The following is a 15,522-nucleotide window of genomic DNA, read 5'->3' as shown; positions in this document are numbered from 1 at the left end:
GTTTTATGCAGCTATGCAGTGTCTTGCTGTTTTCCACCTTTGTTCCTCAAATGACTATATTTACTGTTTTCCTCCTTAACTGACACCTAACTTGCTTTCTGTTCCATCCTTACGTGCTCCTATGCTTTTAGATCTCTGCTCATCTCTCCTGAGCTACCCTCCATTTGTGGAATTTTGGACTTCACTGCTAATGGCTTCATAGTTGGTAAGAGGTGTGCAGGATGCTCTGTCATGTTTGCTTTTCGTAAGCTTCTAGCCTGCAGCTTGTCCCGGCTGAAAGGGTTTTTGGTTTTGTTGGGGTTGGGGAAGAAAGTTGCAAGCGAACAGAAGCGGTGTGTGACCCAGGTGGTGAAACCGGCTTAACCACAGGCTGCCTGACTCAGTTGTGTAAAGGCTCAGCGAGCCGTTCCCACTCCACATTGGGCACGCTTCTGTATGCTCCCACTGAGTTTTCAGAGCTAGCAGATGGCGTGCGATCTTCGCTTACACCGTCCAGTGTAGGATGCGGAGCGATGTTGGCTGCTGCAGGGGTGAGGGTAAAACTTGTAAGCTATTGAAACAAGTAAAAACCTTAACAAGCTGCTTGGCAGACTTGTGCTCCTGCTGTAAGCACAGCGTATTTTGGGGAAATGCATGTTGGGTTTACACTGCTGGGAAGCTGTGGTTATTTGTAAGTCTCTTCAAACCCTTCAGGTCTCTGGAGTTGAAGGCCACGTGATAGCTGGGATCGTGTAATGAAAACTGTTCATAAGTGCATGTTACTTATTTATGTAGCCACTCCGCAGGCCTGGAGAGGCACTCGGAGTAAACGGGTCAAGCATAAGCTTAAGCTCAGCCATATGTAACCTACTGCCCCTACCCATGGCTGCTTTGGTCTGCAGAGGGCTCGATGGCTTCTCTTCTGAAAGCGTGAACTGCGACAAGCAGGGGGTTTTGGCGTGACATCTCTTAACGAAGCACGTGCAGAACTCGGCTTTGCTACTAGCAGTTATTCCAGTCATGTGCTTCTGAAAGAACAGCACAATAATACCGTTCACTGGGGCTTATCTGCAAAGGGAAACTTCACCCCATGCTGCAGTGTGCCTCTCGATGCGAAAGGCATCAAGAAGTTTGTGCCTAGTACGGTGAATGCCCGTACGCAATAGCAGTGTAGAAGTTTTGTATTGATAACTGGCATCAAATTGGAAAGCAACAGGGCTTCAGCATTTGCTTTAGTTCTCAAAAATGGCCCTTGAGGGGGTCGGCATTGCCTGGCTGCACCGAACACTACTGCCCAAAAGCCATGGGACATAGTCAACAGCTGGGCAGACTCCTGTCTGTCTGCCTTAATGCTATAATGTTAAAACTTGTCCTGAAAGCTAAGCTGTGGTAGCCCTGAGTCAACATTAAACTAAAGGTTGTTCCAGGCTGGCTAGGCTACATGTATGTTGAGAATCAAAGACAGTATTGATGTCTGAAATTCCCTTGCAGCCTGCAATCCGAACGCGTGTCGTGCCACTGGTAGAGGTCTGCAGCCCAAGGGCGTCCGCATGAGGGAAACGGCTGACTTCAAGGTTGATACGAGAGCAGCAGGGAGCGGAGATCTTGGAGTGACTATAAAGGGACCGAGTAAGTATTCAGGTGAATTTGTGCTGTGGATGTGTTTTGGAGAAGTGGGGTAAGTGGAGACTGCGAAAAGGAAGAGCAGTGAGGAGATGGTGGCCTAATGGAACAGATGGGATTTGTATCCCTGTAAAAAGCCAAATTTCAGAAGGGTTTTCTGGTACTTTGTGTCTAGTGTGAAGGTTTTGATCTGTAGGGCTGGGTAGGGTTACACCTGGTCTTAGGTGTCTCCATTTTAATGCATATCAGGCTAGCAAAACTGAGAAAATGAACGCATCTGCCTGCCGTGGTCTCCAAGCTTTATGGCTTTGCATTGCATCTTCATCCGATCTGTGGGAGCAAGTCATGCTCCAGGGTCTCTGGCAGGGTGGAAATCCTGCTCTCGTAAAGCTAGGAATGGCTCAGAGCAGCACTCCTGGCTGCGCTGGATGCTCGGGCACGTGAGCAGGGAAGGAGAGGGTTGAAGGAACCCACAGGCTGACACGGAGACCTTCTGCCGGGATCCGTCCCCAGGTCCTTTGCTGTGTCCTGAGCTCTGGATGTGGCCCCTCCGCCTGGACCGCAGCAGGCTGGGGCGATGGGAGGGCCGGCGGCGCTGGCTGGTGCGGCTGCTGCTGCTCTCCGGGAGCTGCTGTGCCCGAGTTGTACTTGTGTTGTACTTGTGAGCCGGTCACCTCCCCCCGGCTGGGACGGTATTAAAAGGTGCATTGTATTGCCTTCCCCTCCTCCACGCGCACAGTGCTCTGACTGTGTGGTTTAGTGTGGTTGGTGGGGCGGAGCGGGAAGCAACAGACGTATCGATGTAAATTTTAGTGTATTAAGCTTTTCTCCCTAAATTCTTCATCTTGAAGAAAATGAAAAGTAGGCATTCCCTGCATACTTGTGGTTGCAAAGTCTGACAAATGTTAAGCTTTTTTGTTTTAACATATGACATGCATCATACTGCAGACTAAGAAAATAAAACACAAGGGAACCTATTAAGTCTGGTAACTTAAAATACTTTCTGCTGTATTTCTTCTGGAAGTGTTTGCTGTCTTTGTCCTAGAGGGCAACTAGAACTAACTTCCCTTATGACCTGACCCTTTTTTTTTCTGGTGGAAAAAATTTATTCTTGCAAGCTAAAATAAATACTAGAAAACATGAACTTGTCTGAGTAATTGAAGGCAGGATGGAAGCTGTTAAGTTTAACGCTGGACTGATCTTTCAACAGAGGGCTTGGAGGAGCTGGTGAAACAAAAAGGCTTTATGGATGGTGTATATGCATTTGAGTATTATCCAGCTACCCCAGGGAAGTATGTTGTCACCATTACCTGGGGTGGGCACAACATCCCAAAAAGGTGAGTTAGAAATAGCTTTTTTGGAGTTTTTGTGCCCTTCGGTGGGTTGTGTAGTTGGTGAGCTTTTAAAGCAACGCTGACCTTTGAAGAAGCTCTGGGGGGACAAAGTTAGTGGCAAGCAGTTGCTGTGACAGTTTATCTACAGCCTGTTTTAGGGCTGCAGCAGCTTATATTGGGAAAGCTTTGAATGGTGATTTGCATCAGTCTTGCTAAACCCAAAATAATGAATACAAAAAGCAATAAAACTTGGTGGATCATGCAGCTTGGACTTCGCTGTGAGTTTTTGAAGAGATCTGTTATTTTAGTGTCCAGAGCTTCATCAAGCAGTGCAAGCCAAGTATTTGACACTCAGGATTTGTGGTGTAAGATGTAAGCACGTGATGGGTTGGATGACCTCTCTGCTAGAAAGACAGTCTGCTGGTCACTGTGCCACCACATGATAGCATCTGTTAATTTGGGGAATCCAATGTAAAGCCTCATTAAAATGCCTGAGGAAAAACATGGATGCTGTATTTGTCCTCATTTCTAAGCCCATGCTTTGTTTTTCTCTTGTAGCCCTTTTGAAGTTCAAGTGGGTCATGAAGCAGGTCCTCAGAAAGTGCGAGCCTGGGGGCCAGGACTGCATGAGGGGATTGTGGGCAAATCGGCTGACTTTGTGGTAGAGTCCATTGGCACAGAAGTTGGCTCTCTTGGTATGTTACTTAGTTTGCCTGACATATTTATATATTGCAACGCTAGCAATGGGCTCATGAGAAACAGTAGCTTTCCCAGCAGTAAAAAACCATGTCTGTAACACGTTTTGGTCTAAACACAAACTTATATCAGAGTATCAAAGGCAAGTCCTAGAGACAGGAACGTGTGTGATGGGGAGTGTTAATCTGTGGTTTTGTGGGATAAGATCCAGAAAGGAATGATGAATTTTCTCCTGTATTGCTGAAGAAGGGTGATAAAGAGCATCAGGCTAATAAAAAGCAGTTTGGGGAAGTGGTGTTAAATTAGCTGCCACCACAAACCTAACACAAGGAACCTACTTGTTCCTCTTCCAGGCTTTGCAATAGAAGGCCCTTCTCAGGCTAAAATTGAGTGTGATGACAAGAACGATGGCTCATGTGATGTGAAGTATTGGCCCAAAGAGCCTGGTGAATATGCTGTGCACATCATGTGTGATGATGAGGACATAAAAGACAGCCCTTACATGGCCTTCATCCGACCGGCTTCAGGAGACTTCAACCCGGATAAGGTAGTGTAGAAGAGTTCACCCATGGCATAACACGTCTTTGATATAACTATGGTTTCTGAAGGCTTCTGGTAACAGACTTGACTCTTAAGCTGCCTCTCCTTAAAACTGTGAACTTGCCGTGCTCCAGCCAGATATTACTCAGCTTTTTCTAATAACACTGTTGTGGTTTTGATTTAATGTAATGAAAACTTGCTGAATTAGTCCACATTCTCAACTTTCACACTAGCCTCTACTTGTATCCCGTGCTTCATGGGTTTTCTGGGAAGGGGAAGGACTTTAGAAATAAGTCGCTTTAGAGTTTTACTTCTCTTTCCGAACTGCAAGCTAAGACTCTTGGGGTGGTTTTTTTAGGTGAAGGCTTATGGCCCGGGCTTGGAGAGGACTGGCTGTATAGTGAACAATCCTGCTGAGTTCACAGTTGAAACCAAGGATGCTGGGAAAGCACATCTGAAGATGTATGCACAGGTAAAAAGCCAAAGGCAGCTATGTGAAACTTCAGCAAAAGAGCTTTAATATTGTTGAGAAAAATGCCGTAAGTATTTCTACTCGCTTACACACCACTTAATTCTGGGCATGTGTAATTCTCTCAAAGCTCTGTGCTTTGATCAGTGTAATGTAGTCAGGCAACAAACCTAACTCAAGACAAGGTGACTTCTCCCTGGCATATGAAATACATGCCTTTGCTTCCTTACTTGGAGTCTCCTCAGCAAAGCAAGCTGTAATTTCATGGAGTTGTCATTTGGAAGCACCCGAAGTGTCTCTGAGACTGTGAATTTCAGGCGAGCTTGTTAAAATGTGTGTTGTAGGATGGTGTTAGGAATGAGCGAGTGTTGGATGAGGAAGACTTACAGAAGAGTAATTTGCATGTTCCTTCAGTATTTCTGAACTGCAGTTCTGGGGAAAAAAAAAAAAAAAGAAAAAACCAAAACCCACCCAACGCACTTTGGAACAGTCTTGGGCTGTTCAAGCTATACATTTTTAAAGTACCTGAAACTTCTGCTTGTATTACTGCTTTTCAGGATGGAGAAGGAAACCCTATAGATATCCAGATAAAGAGCAAGCCTGATGGTGTGTTTGCCTGTTCCTATGTGCCAGTTAAACCAATCAAACATACAATTTCTGTTGTCTGGGGAGGAGCCAACGTGCCCAATAGCCCATTTAGGGTAAGTCCAGAGATGGATATTACTAGTTCTAGTCAAGTAGGACACTTGTGCTCGCAACTACTTGTTGTTACTAACTAGGATGATAAAACCTTTCTGTGAACTTCAAGGAGGCGTGCCCTTCTGCTCCTTTTTTTTAGGAATCTATCCACTTGAAAAAAGCTTTCTGTTTTTACAAGCTTACATGTTGGAGGTCTCCTATCAGTCCAGCTGCAGCCTGGGGGAGTCAGGGCAATTCGCTCTTACCTTGGAACTGTTTTCCTGTAGCCTCCATCCAAGCAATGCTCCGACTTGACTGTGATCTCGAGCGTGACACAGATGTGTGATTCTGACTCGTGTGAATCCGTTGTAGGTCCTTATAGGTCAAGGGAGTCATCCTCAGAAAGTGAAAGTGTTTGGACCTGGTGTGGAGAGAACTGGCCTGAAAGCGAATGAGCCGACCCACTTCACTGTTGACTGCACGGATGCAGGAGAAGGTAAAGGCAGGCTGGGCTGTGGCTGTGGTATCAGAACCACAGGTCATGCAAGGAGGGGGGGATTGTGTACTGTTTCATGCTGGTTTTCCTTGTTTCATGGAAAAACCTTGGGAAGCAGAAGATTGCAGTGAATTGTGATGTGATCTGCTACATCACTTGAACAACTACTGGAAATGGGAATGTGCTGGCTGTTTGGCTAGCAGTGTCTGTACCGTCCAGTAGCAAAACCTCCATTTGCTTTTCCTAGGTGATGTCAGTGTTGGAATTAAGTGTGATGCTCGTGTGGTCAGCAATGAGGAAGAAGACATAGATTTCGACATCATCCACAATGCTAATGATACGTTCACAGTGAAATATGCACCACCTGCCGCCGGGCGCTACACTATTAAAGTGCTTTTTGCGGGAGAGGTTTGTAATCTTTGTCTTCCAGCCTGATGTTTCTGGAGTCTGTTTATCTGCTCTTTGATCACCAAGCATGTGCCAGTTCACAGCTGGCTGTGGCAGTTTATGGCTGGCTCCTTCCATTTCAGCTCGTGCACTTTGTCTGGTCACTGTTTTTAAAAACACTTTTGTAGTACTTGAAGGTACACAAATGAGAGGGGTTGGCTGGAGACACTGAAGTTCAAGCATGTGATGTGTTGGGCTGGCATAATGAGTGTCGTCTCAGTGATGGCGCAAAGCTGCTTTCTAAAGGATAGAAAGCCTAAGTGACTCTCTGAAGAACATGGGAATAAAAATAAGTTTTCCTTAAAAAAAAAAAAAGGGGGGGGGGGGGAGAGCAGAGAGGTTGCTGCAAACTGTCCAGCTATTAAGTTTGCCCTAGACTTTGAAAGATACTACTCAGTAAGGCAGAGGAGAGTGTTTAAGTGAGGCAAAATTTTACTGAACATGGTGCTGGATTTAAAGCAGAAGTATCTTAAAATGATTTTCTGTCTAGTTTTGACTAGTGAAGAGTGACCTGGTTATGTTTAGAACTGTGTTTCTGTTGCAGGAAATTCCTGCCAGCCCTTTCAGAGTTAAAGTAGACCCATCACATGATGCCAGCAAAGTGAAAGCTGAAGGACCTGGGCTGAACAAAACTGGTGAGAGTCGAGTTGAGATGGTGTGGCCAGTGCTGGACCATGAGGGGCTGTTGCGGGGTAGCCACTGCCTGGCTGAGCATTGCTGGATACAGCAGGGTGGGGTGTCAGGCAATTAGAAACGACTCCATTCGCTTGGCATTTTGCTTGATTGGGCTTTATAGGTACCAAATGCTTCTTGGGAAGAGTTTCTGTGTGCAAGCTCTGCATAAATTAGAACGAACATTTTTCTTCAGGCGTGGAAAATGGCAAGCCAACGCACTTCACTGTGTTTACCAAGGGAGCTGGAAAAGCGCCGCTGGATGTGCAGTTCAGCAGCCCGGTGCCAGGAGAGGTGGTGGCAGATCTGGATATCATCGACAACTATGACTATTCCCACACCGTTAGGTACACTCCAATACAGCAGGTAGGTCCGACTCCTGTAGGAATACAAGAGTGAACGGCTGACGTTGCTGTAGTGCTGTGACCTCCCTCCCTGGTACCCGTGCACAGAGGAGCAAGCAGATAAAGCTTGCCAGGTTGTCCTGTTCCCCAGGATCCCTAAAGCCTGCAGGACAATTGGGATTGGAAAGCAGTAACACAGTTTTCTGGTGTAGCTATTGATAGCTTGTCACTGTTTTCTGGGAACAAGTGAGGTGCTGAAGCAGTAGCGCACAGCTCGTGTTGTCATCCCACACCTTATCGGTCGAAGAGGAAAGGTGGTGAACCTTCCCGGGGTCCAAAACGGAGCTGGCCGCTGCACCAGCTGCTCTGGGCTGCCGTGGTCCTGCAAAGTCGGGGCCATGGTGTGCCGCCTCTCGGCAAGCTGCTGTTGTCAAAGGAGCTGTAGTGCAAACCAGAGCAGGGACAGAAAGCACAGCATTTGGGTGATGGTGCAGCAGCTCCTCGGTACGAAAGTGAACGAGTCGGTGCTGAGGAGGGAAGCTGGGCTGCAGATTAAATGTGTCAAAGTATTTGTCTGTATTTGAAGTTTGCCCTTGGTTTGGAAAAAAATTCAGTCTAACTCGTTTTGGTTCACAGACAGATGCTTCCTAGCAACACCATTAAAGAGCTGAAAGTGGAAGCTGCTAGTAACTAGAAGTATTTTTCCTTATGCTGCGCTTGCGTGTTTATAAAGGGCCATTAAATGCCAGAATGCATGAATCTCATGTATTTCTGAAGACGTAGGTGCTGTAGTGCTGAGATGAAAGTGTTTTGCTGCTCTTGTTCTGCTGAACAAACACGAGCTACTCGGTCATCTGCACCAGCTTCCTTGAATGTAGCTGTATAAAAGTGGGCTGATACAGAGGACTGCAGCATTATTTATCTGATAATGCTGGATTAGCATTCTTGGAAGCACCCTAGAGCTAGCATTTGTTTTTGGATAAAGCAGTTGCGTGATCTCAGGATGTGGCTGGCGCGCCCATTTGGAGAAGATTTTGCTTGTTCAGTCTGGGTTGGTATGTAGGAAGGAGCAAAGTCATCTGAACTCCACATCTGTGTGTGAGCAGTACCAGGTTGCTCTGTTTCACATGAAAAGCAGTGGTGAAACAAGCCAGGGTGCCCAAACCAGGTTTCCCACTTGGGTCTCCTGTTTGGAGGAGTACCTTGGGTCACGGAGGAGCTGTGGACTTACAGGAGATAGTCGCAGATAGCAATGGCAGGAAAGCAATGGTTAAAAAGAGGAGATGAAAATCGACTGCACAGTAATTAGAGTAGCCGTGTTGTCCCTCCAGGCTGTGAGCACATAAGTCATTCCTGGACCCTGTCTTTCTTGGGTTTGTAAGCAGTAGCTTACGAATGAGACTCTGGACTCTTCAGAGCAGGGGGGGGATGGACTAGGTAGTTAAATTCCTGAGGGGCTGCGTCAGCAGCAGAGGAGCCTTGGTTTAATGCTGTTTACTCAGCCTTATCTATCTCACGGTGTTGCTACAGCTACCCGTGTGTGTGTTTTCTAGAAACAACCAAGAATAATCATGGAAGCTATTCACTACTTTGTGTGAAACATCCATGATTATTTCACTTGGGAGCTGAACCGGCCAAGAACGAAAAGTAAGCAAACAGTGAATATAGCTAAAATATGGACTGTGGTAGGAGGGAATAAAGGGAGCACACATCGTGGGCTGGAGCTTGCCATGGCTGTGCGGTATTCCAGCCAAAATACACAAGAGCATTAATCTTTCTGACTTGTAGAGCTTAAAACCCTGGTATTTCAGATGCTGTAATAATACGGCCTCTTTGCAGTCTTGGCTTTAGCCTGGCCTCACCATGGGGTGGAAGGGGATACCTGGTCCGGAGCACTGGGACATTCATTCAGCTGTCGGGTCTGAGCACTGGGAGGGTGGGAGTGAGCCTGAGCTGGAGGTTTTGCCAGGCAGCTTGAATATAGTCTAATTAAATGTTGGAAAGAACTGTCTCTTTCTCTTCTTGCATTAAATAAAAACCATTTAATACTTTGAAGGGCTGCAGCGGGATGAGAGATTGAGAGTCCGTAAACCCATAAGTTTGGCTGTGGTCAGCTAAAATGGATTAGGTGAAGTGGTTATGTACTGCTTGGATTTTAGTGCATCTGTATGAAGTGAGGAACTGAGCTAACTTGTAAATTCTCCAACTAGGGTCCAATGAAGGTTTTGGTAGCTTACGGTGGTGATCCTATCCCTAAAAGCCCTTTCACTGTGGGTGTTGCTGCTCCGTTAGACCTAAACAAAGTTAAAGTCAATGGACTCGAAAACAGTAAGTACCTCTGGGCTGGAAGCCCCATAGCCTGCCTCTGAAGTGTCTCCTGAATCTGGGTCATAACCAACATGTCCTGTTGGAACAGAAGTGGGCAAAACAATCTTCTTTTTAACTTGCTACAGTTGGGGATCAACCAGCTCCAACTCTATAGCTTGATCACTCTTAGCTGGTCCTCTTGAGGACTGAATTTCAATTTAGGTTTTGTTTTTGGGTGGGGTTTTTTTGGCAAAGATTACGTAGCAATGTGGACAAAGCATGTGTTGAGGTTTAGTCCCCTACGGTGAACAGAGCTGGACTCTTCACCAGGCTGGGCACCTGCTGATGAAATCTGGTTTCCTTGGGGCTAGATGGCTGTTTGTTCAAATATACGTAACTGCTACGGTGCAGAATGTTATTCATGCAGTCTCTTTGTTTTCTAAAAGTGGAAGAACTTAGGGCTGTGAAATATTGTTGCATTTCTCAAGTGAGCCTCTGATACTGTCAGGCCATGTCTTACAGGCTTGTTTAGCACTGTAGCTTTGTAGCTCGAATTAACCAAAGCACTTGTTTATTTTTTTGTTTGGTTTGGCAGGGTTTTTTGCATGCAGAGGGATGCAGACTGAGCAGGGCTCTGCCAGCGCTTGCTCCCTCGGTGGTGTGTGCATGAGAGATTTCTTGGAGCACTGTCTGATGTTGAGTTCTTAATGTAGTAACATGGGTTTTGTCTTTTTCAGGAGTGGAAGTAGGGAAGGACCAGGAATTTGTAATTGACACCAAAGGAGCTGGTGGGCAAGGTAGACTGGATGTTAATATTTCCAGTCCTATGAGGAAAGCTGTGCCATGTCTGGTGGAACCGGTTCTGGGTAAGGAGTGCAGCACTGCAAAATACATCCCAAGGGAAGAAGGACTGTACGTGGTGGATGTGAGTTATGATGGCAACCCAATCCCAGGGAGCCCCTATACTGTGGAGGCCACGCTACCTCCAGACCCCTCCAAGGTAAGTGAACGGTTTAAGGCTGTAACAGCAACTGATACCCGAAAACTGCATTATGGGCTATTGCATGAGACTTGACTTGGTTTTGGCTAAACAAGACCGAGGAACATCCTTACTCAGAGTGCTGAGCCATTCCACTGCAAGCATCCTCCATAGTGTGGCAAATGCAAGTATTGTTCCTAATTTAATAGAAGTTGGCTTCATGAGCATCTTGAATGTATTAATTGAGATGCTTCTTTCTAAGGAAATAGATTCAAGAAAAACGTGTGTACAGCTATCAAATATTTTAACATTTCTACCTTTTATATCCCATGGCTATATAAAAACAGCTGTGGTGAGAGTATGAATATCCTTGCCTAGAAACCTCTTTGGAGGAGAGATACCAACTTTACAGTAAAACTGGGAGGAGTGGCAAAGGAGATGTTGCTTTGTGTGTATTTTTAAGAGCTTGTTAATTAAGTCCCACATACAAACAAGTCTAATTAGGCAGTCTGTGCTGACAGTAACATGAAAAAATGAGTTTAGTTCAACTGCATATTCTCTTCTAGGTAAAAGCTCATGGTCCAGGTCTTCGAGGGGGCCTTGTTGGAAAACCAGCCCAATTCACGATAGATACCAAAGGAGCAGGAACTGGAGGTTTGGGTTTGACAGTAGAAGGCCCGTGTGAAGCTAAAATTGAATGTTCAGACAATGGTGATGGAACCTGCTCCGTCTCCTACCTGCCTACGAAGCCTGGAGAGTATTTTGTAAACATTCTTTTCGAAGAAGTTCACATTCCTGGTTCGCCGTTTAAGGCAGACATAGAAATGCCATTTGATGTTTCTAAAGTCGTTGCCACGGGCCCAGGTCTGGAACGTGGTAAAGTAGGTGAGGCAGGGCTGCTGAACGTCGACTGCACAGAAGCAGGTCCTGGGGACCTGCGGGTGGACATGGTGTCGGATGCTGGTTCCAAAGCCGAGGTCCAGATCGATGATAACAAAGACGGGACCTATGTCGTAACATATGTGCCGCTCTCAGCTGGCACGTACACGATCAAGATGAGATATGGAGGAGAGCAAGTGCCTAAATTCCCAGCCCGGGTCAAAGTGGAGCCAGCTGTGGACACAAGCAGAGTTAAAGTGTTTGGGCCAGGAGTGGAAGGGAGAGGTGAGAATAACTCTTGTTGTTATCAGAGTTTGTAGGACTTTCAGTCTTTTGTCCTGCACAGAGTATTCTGAACATTAAAAGTTGTAATAGCCTTGCGTGTTCCCATGGTGACCCTTGGATGAGGTTTTTTCGTTATGTTCCCAAATGCATTATCATGCTGGTTCACAAGATGTTTTGTCATTGGAAATACATGCGATTCTTGAAGTGACTCTTCAAAATGTATCCTGCAGATGTCTTCCGAGAAGCTACAACCGAGTTCACTGTGGATGCTCGACCTCTAACGAAGGCTGGTGGCGACCACATCAGGACGCAGATCACAAGCCCGTCTGGCTCCCCCACAGACTGTCTCATCCAAGATAATGCCGATGGAATGTATTCAGTAGAGTACACGCCGTTTGAAAAGGGTAACCTCTGGGTTTTAGTGTTTTGTTTGGTTTTTTGGGGTGGGGTTTTGGGGTTTTTTTTTTTTTTTTTTTTTTTTTTTTTTTTTTACTTGAGAGGGGAAAACCAAGAACAAGCAGCTCTCCTGACACTTTCATCTGGCAAACTGCTGAGGTCTGCCATTAACTTGTTGGCATCTTAGCAAGACTTTTGCCAGCAGAGGAGCTAATTCTGCAGGAAGTAGCTCTATTTTAAATTGAAGAACTGACTTTTACGGTAACTTGGCTTCAGATGAACAGTGCATAGATGGCATCTTGGTTATGAAACATTAGTGAAGTCTTGTGAAATGCAGGAGGAAGCTCTTACCCATATACTGATGTTTAAGTCTGTAGCATCTTGTAGAAGTGATGTTTAGTGATGAGAATATTTGGGGAATTCAGAATGTTTTCTCCTCCTCTTGACAGGTCCGCACACAGTCAGCATAACGTACGATGGCGTACCTGTGCCAAACAGTCCCTTCAGAGTGAATGTGACAGAGGGCTGCCATCCATCACGCGTGAAGGCACAGGGCCCTGGGCTCAAAGAAGCTTTCACAAATCAACCAAATGCTTTTTCAGTTGTCACCAGGTAACTGGGCCTACTTGATCCTTAAGGAATATCTGAGGGAGGGAGGAGTGTAGTGAGCTGTGTGAGGCAGGATGCTAAAGCCAGTACAAATATTTATAAAAAGGCCAAGCTGTGTCCTTCTGATTACTGTTCGTGCTACCTCATCACATACTGAGCACTCTGCAGAGGTTAAGGGTTAATAGTGGTTGAGAATAAAATTCTAGGGAAATGCAAGTGAGGGTATGCTGAACTGCTTTGCATGCCAGAGCACGCTGAAGGCTGGGCATCAGAAGTCAGGTTCCCGCATTTCCAATAAGGGTAAAAACGCAGCCAGAGCATGCGAAGGCTACAAAGCTGCTGTTAGAAGCAAGTAATTCTAACAATGTGTGTTTCTGTCTTGCAGAGGGGCAGGAATTGGTGGCCTTGGAATAACTGTTGAAGGACCTTCAGAGTCTAAAATTAGCTGTAAAGATAACAAGGATGGGAGCTGCAGCGCCGAGTATGTTCCTTATGTGCCAGGCGACTATGATGTTAACATCACATATAGGGGAGAGCATATTCCTGGTAAGAGCTCTTGCTCAGTGGCTTTCAGAAGAGGGAAGGAATTTGAGCTAAGGACTCAGTGCCTTGGCTGCATCTCACTTGTGTTGCGGGATGGTGAGGTTTTGACTTTCTGCTTTTCCTGGGAATTCAGGCAGAATTCACTGCAGAAACAGCGGTGGCATTTGTTCCTCACAGCCAGCAGGGAAGTGTGGAGCACTTTGTGCTGTGGTGCAGTAGTTTTGAGGAAGGGCTGTAGTCTCTTCTCATTTCTGAAACAGCCTCTCTGGGCATGTGGAGGAGCCTTGTCGAGACTGTAGCAGCTGCAGGGAGGAACAAAAGAGCGAGCATAGATGGGTGGGACAGGGAGAGGGACGCTAGCCCTTGACAAATAACTGTAATCATGCAGAAGTAGTGCGTAATACGTTAGGTCAAGAAAATAGCCCTTTAGTATGTGGATGCCTTCAAGGCTGTTCTACAGTAAGATGGTCTAATGGGTGAGCCTGTCATGGGGATTATATTAAACACCGTGAATTTTGGTCGCTGCGGAAAGCATAGTAACTGTTTCCTAAACCAGACATTTCCCTGTGTATGCATTTGCCCTGGATGTTAAGCTGAAGTGAAGTAGATTTAAGGAATGTTCCAGGTACATCTGGCATCTAGCATTTCACGATTAAAAGAAGGGTATTTTGCTTAATACCAAGAATTAAATGCTCTTAAATGCCAGATACATTTTGCTGCAATGTTTGAGGTCTTACGTGCTGTCACACAGCATACATCTAGGTATTCTTTCCACATTGCAAGTGAGCTGATTCTTTCCCGTTGGTCCCGTTTTATTTGTCAGCATACTGAACTTGGTAAAATATGAAGCAAACGAGTGCCTGCATGACACTTTGTTTGCACTTCTGCTTTCTTTCATGCATTTTTTTCTGACGTGTGAGAAGCAGATGGATCACAACTGAATTGTTGAGTAGACAGTAAAAATGTAGAAGCACCATTGTTACGCTTCTGGCTTTTGCAGAAGCAGAGAAGTAGCATGGAGGCTGTGGGCTTGTCATTCCTGCCTGAGGTTGAGGGATAGTAATAAAAAAGCCTAAGAAAAAGTAGGAAAAAAGACCCTTGCTTTCCTGTAACTGTTCACTTTGTGGTGTTTAATAGTTGCTGTGTTAACTTCCAGGCAGTCCTTTCAAGGTTCCTGTAAAGGATGTTGTGGATCCCAGCAAGGTGAAGATAGCTGGACCAGGTCTGGGAACAGCTGTTCGAGCCAAAATCCCACACTCCTTCACCGTAGACACCAGCAAGGCAGGAGTAGCACCCCTCGAGGTGGTGGTGGCAGGACCCAGAGGTAAGAACCAAAGTACTCCATCCAGCTGTGCCCCCATCTCTGCATTCGGGTGGGTAACATGGTCCTGTCCGTGCTTGCAAAGGTGGTGATACCACTTGAACGAGCATTTCCCTCTGTTCCTGTTCATCCAACATGTGCACCTTGACAGCTGACCCATGTGTCATGCTGTAAAAAGAGGAGAGTTATGTCCTAAGTAGTGCTGCTTATGGCAGTGTCTTTGATGGCTTTATCCTAATCTTCAGAGCTGGGAGAAGTGACGTGAGTAACCATCACTGGTGAACAATTGTGGCTTAGGTTTAGACACCGAAAAGTAAATCCAAAGTCTCACATGCGAATGGTGACTTAAGAAACCCATGTCACTGGGTTGCAGGGGTCTCTGAAACATGGTGAAACCCCTCATTGGTCCCCAGAGAGCAGCAAGGCCCTCAAGCGATAGCATTAACCTAGGAAGCTGTGCCGTGGTGGCACAGTATCTTGGCAGCGAGTACCTTTTGGCTGCAAGTCTCACCTTGCTGGGAGGTGAGAGCTGCTTCCCCACTCGAGTGTCAGGTCACGCTGGTGCAGGTGCCCCTCAGGTAACCCTTTTTTAATTTTAGTGGATGAGACGGATTCGCAGGGATGGCGCTCCCCATTGAAAGTGATTTCGGATTTCTTTAAAGGTGATCCAAAGGGTGACGCTGAGACAGGTTTGAACTCTCACTAACTACTGGCAAATTTGGCTCTCAGAAATCCAACTGGCAACAGCAAGAATCATCTGGAGAAGGGAGTGGGAACCAACGGTGTTGCTTTTAGGCTTTGCATGGCAACTATACGTTTCTTTTGCACTTGCTTTACTGCTAATCCTTCCTGTGTTTTAAAGCCAACTTGTAATTGTAGACTGCTTTGTGTGTTGATCTGAACCGATAGGTCACGTAATCTGCTG

General features: G+C 46.0%; 1 protein-coding gene across 4 annotated transcripts in view; it reads left to right on the top strand.

Moving 5' to 3' along the window:
* Positions 1 to 15,522, top strand: part of FLNB (filamin B, beta) — a 73,026-nt gene that overhangs the window by 33,612 nt on the left and 23,892 nt on the right. For 2 of the 4 annotated variants that reach the window (XM_010572245.1, XM_010572236.1), the window contains exons 9-25: positions 1,471 to 1,608; positions 2,813 to 2,939; positions 3,495 to 3,631; positions 3,986 to 4,179; positions 4,531 to 4,644; positions 5,199 to 5,342; positions 5,692 to 5,815; positions 6,063 to 6,223; positions 6,807 to 6,897; positions 7,131 to 7,300; positions 9,489 to 9,606; positions 10,323 to 10,585; positions 11,131 to 11,728; positions 11,959 to 12,132; positions 12,574 to 12,736; positions 13,119 to 13,279; positions 14,433 to 14,600. In XM_010572245.1, coding sequence (XP_010570547.1) covers positions 1,471 to 1,608; positions 2,813 to 2,939; positions 3,495 to 3,631; positions 3,986 to 4,179; positions 4,531 to 4,644; positions 5,199 to 5,342; positions 5,692 to 5,815; positions 6,063 to 6,223; positions 6,807 to 6,897; positions 7,131 to 7,300; positions 9,489 to 9,606; positions 10,323 to 10,585; positions 11,131 to 11,728; positions 11,959 to 12,132; positions 12,574 to 12,736; positions 13,119 to 13,279; positions 14,433 to 14,600 — 3,045 coding nt within the window. Of the gene's footprint in view, positions 1 to 1,470; positions 1,621 to 2,812; positions 2,940 to 3,494; positions 3,632 to 3,985; positions 4,180 to 4,530; positions 4,645 to 5,198; positions 5,343 to 5,691; positions 5,816 to 6,062; positions 6,224 to 6,806; positions 6,898 to 7,130; positions 7,301 to 9,488; positions 9,607 to 10,322; positions 10,586 to 11,130; positions 11,729 to 11,958; positions 12,133 to 12,573; positions 12,737 to 13,118; positions 13,280 to 14,432; positions 14,601 to 15,522 lie in introns of all 4 variants that reach the window. The other 2 variants (XM_010572253.1, XM_010572230.1) reach the window with 1 other exon arrangement.

The sequence above is a fragment of the Haliaeetus leucocephalus genome, unplaced genomic scaffold (genome assembly GCF_000737465.1).
Source record: "Haliaeetus leucocephalus isolate CR32 unplaced genomic scaffold, Haliaeetus_leucocephalus-4.0 Scaffold2, whole genome shotgun sequence".
NCBI classification, from domain to species: Eukaryota; Metazoa; Chordata; class Aves; order Accipitriformes; family Accipitridae; genus Haliaeetus; species Haliaeetus leucocephalus.
Note: the sequence above shows the minus strand (reverse complement) of the source record. Positions and strands in the feature narration are given on the sequence as shown.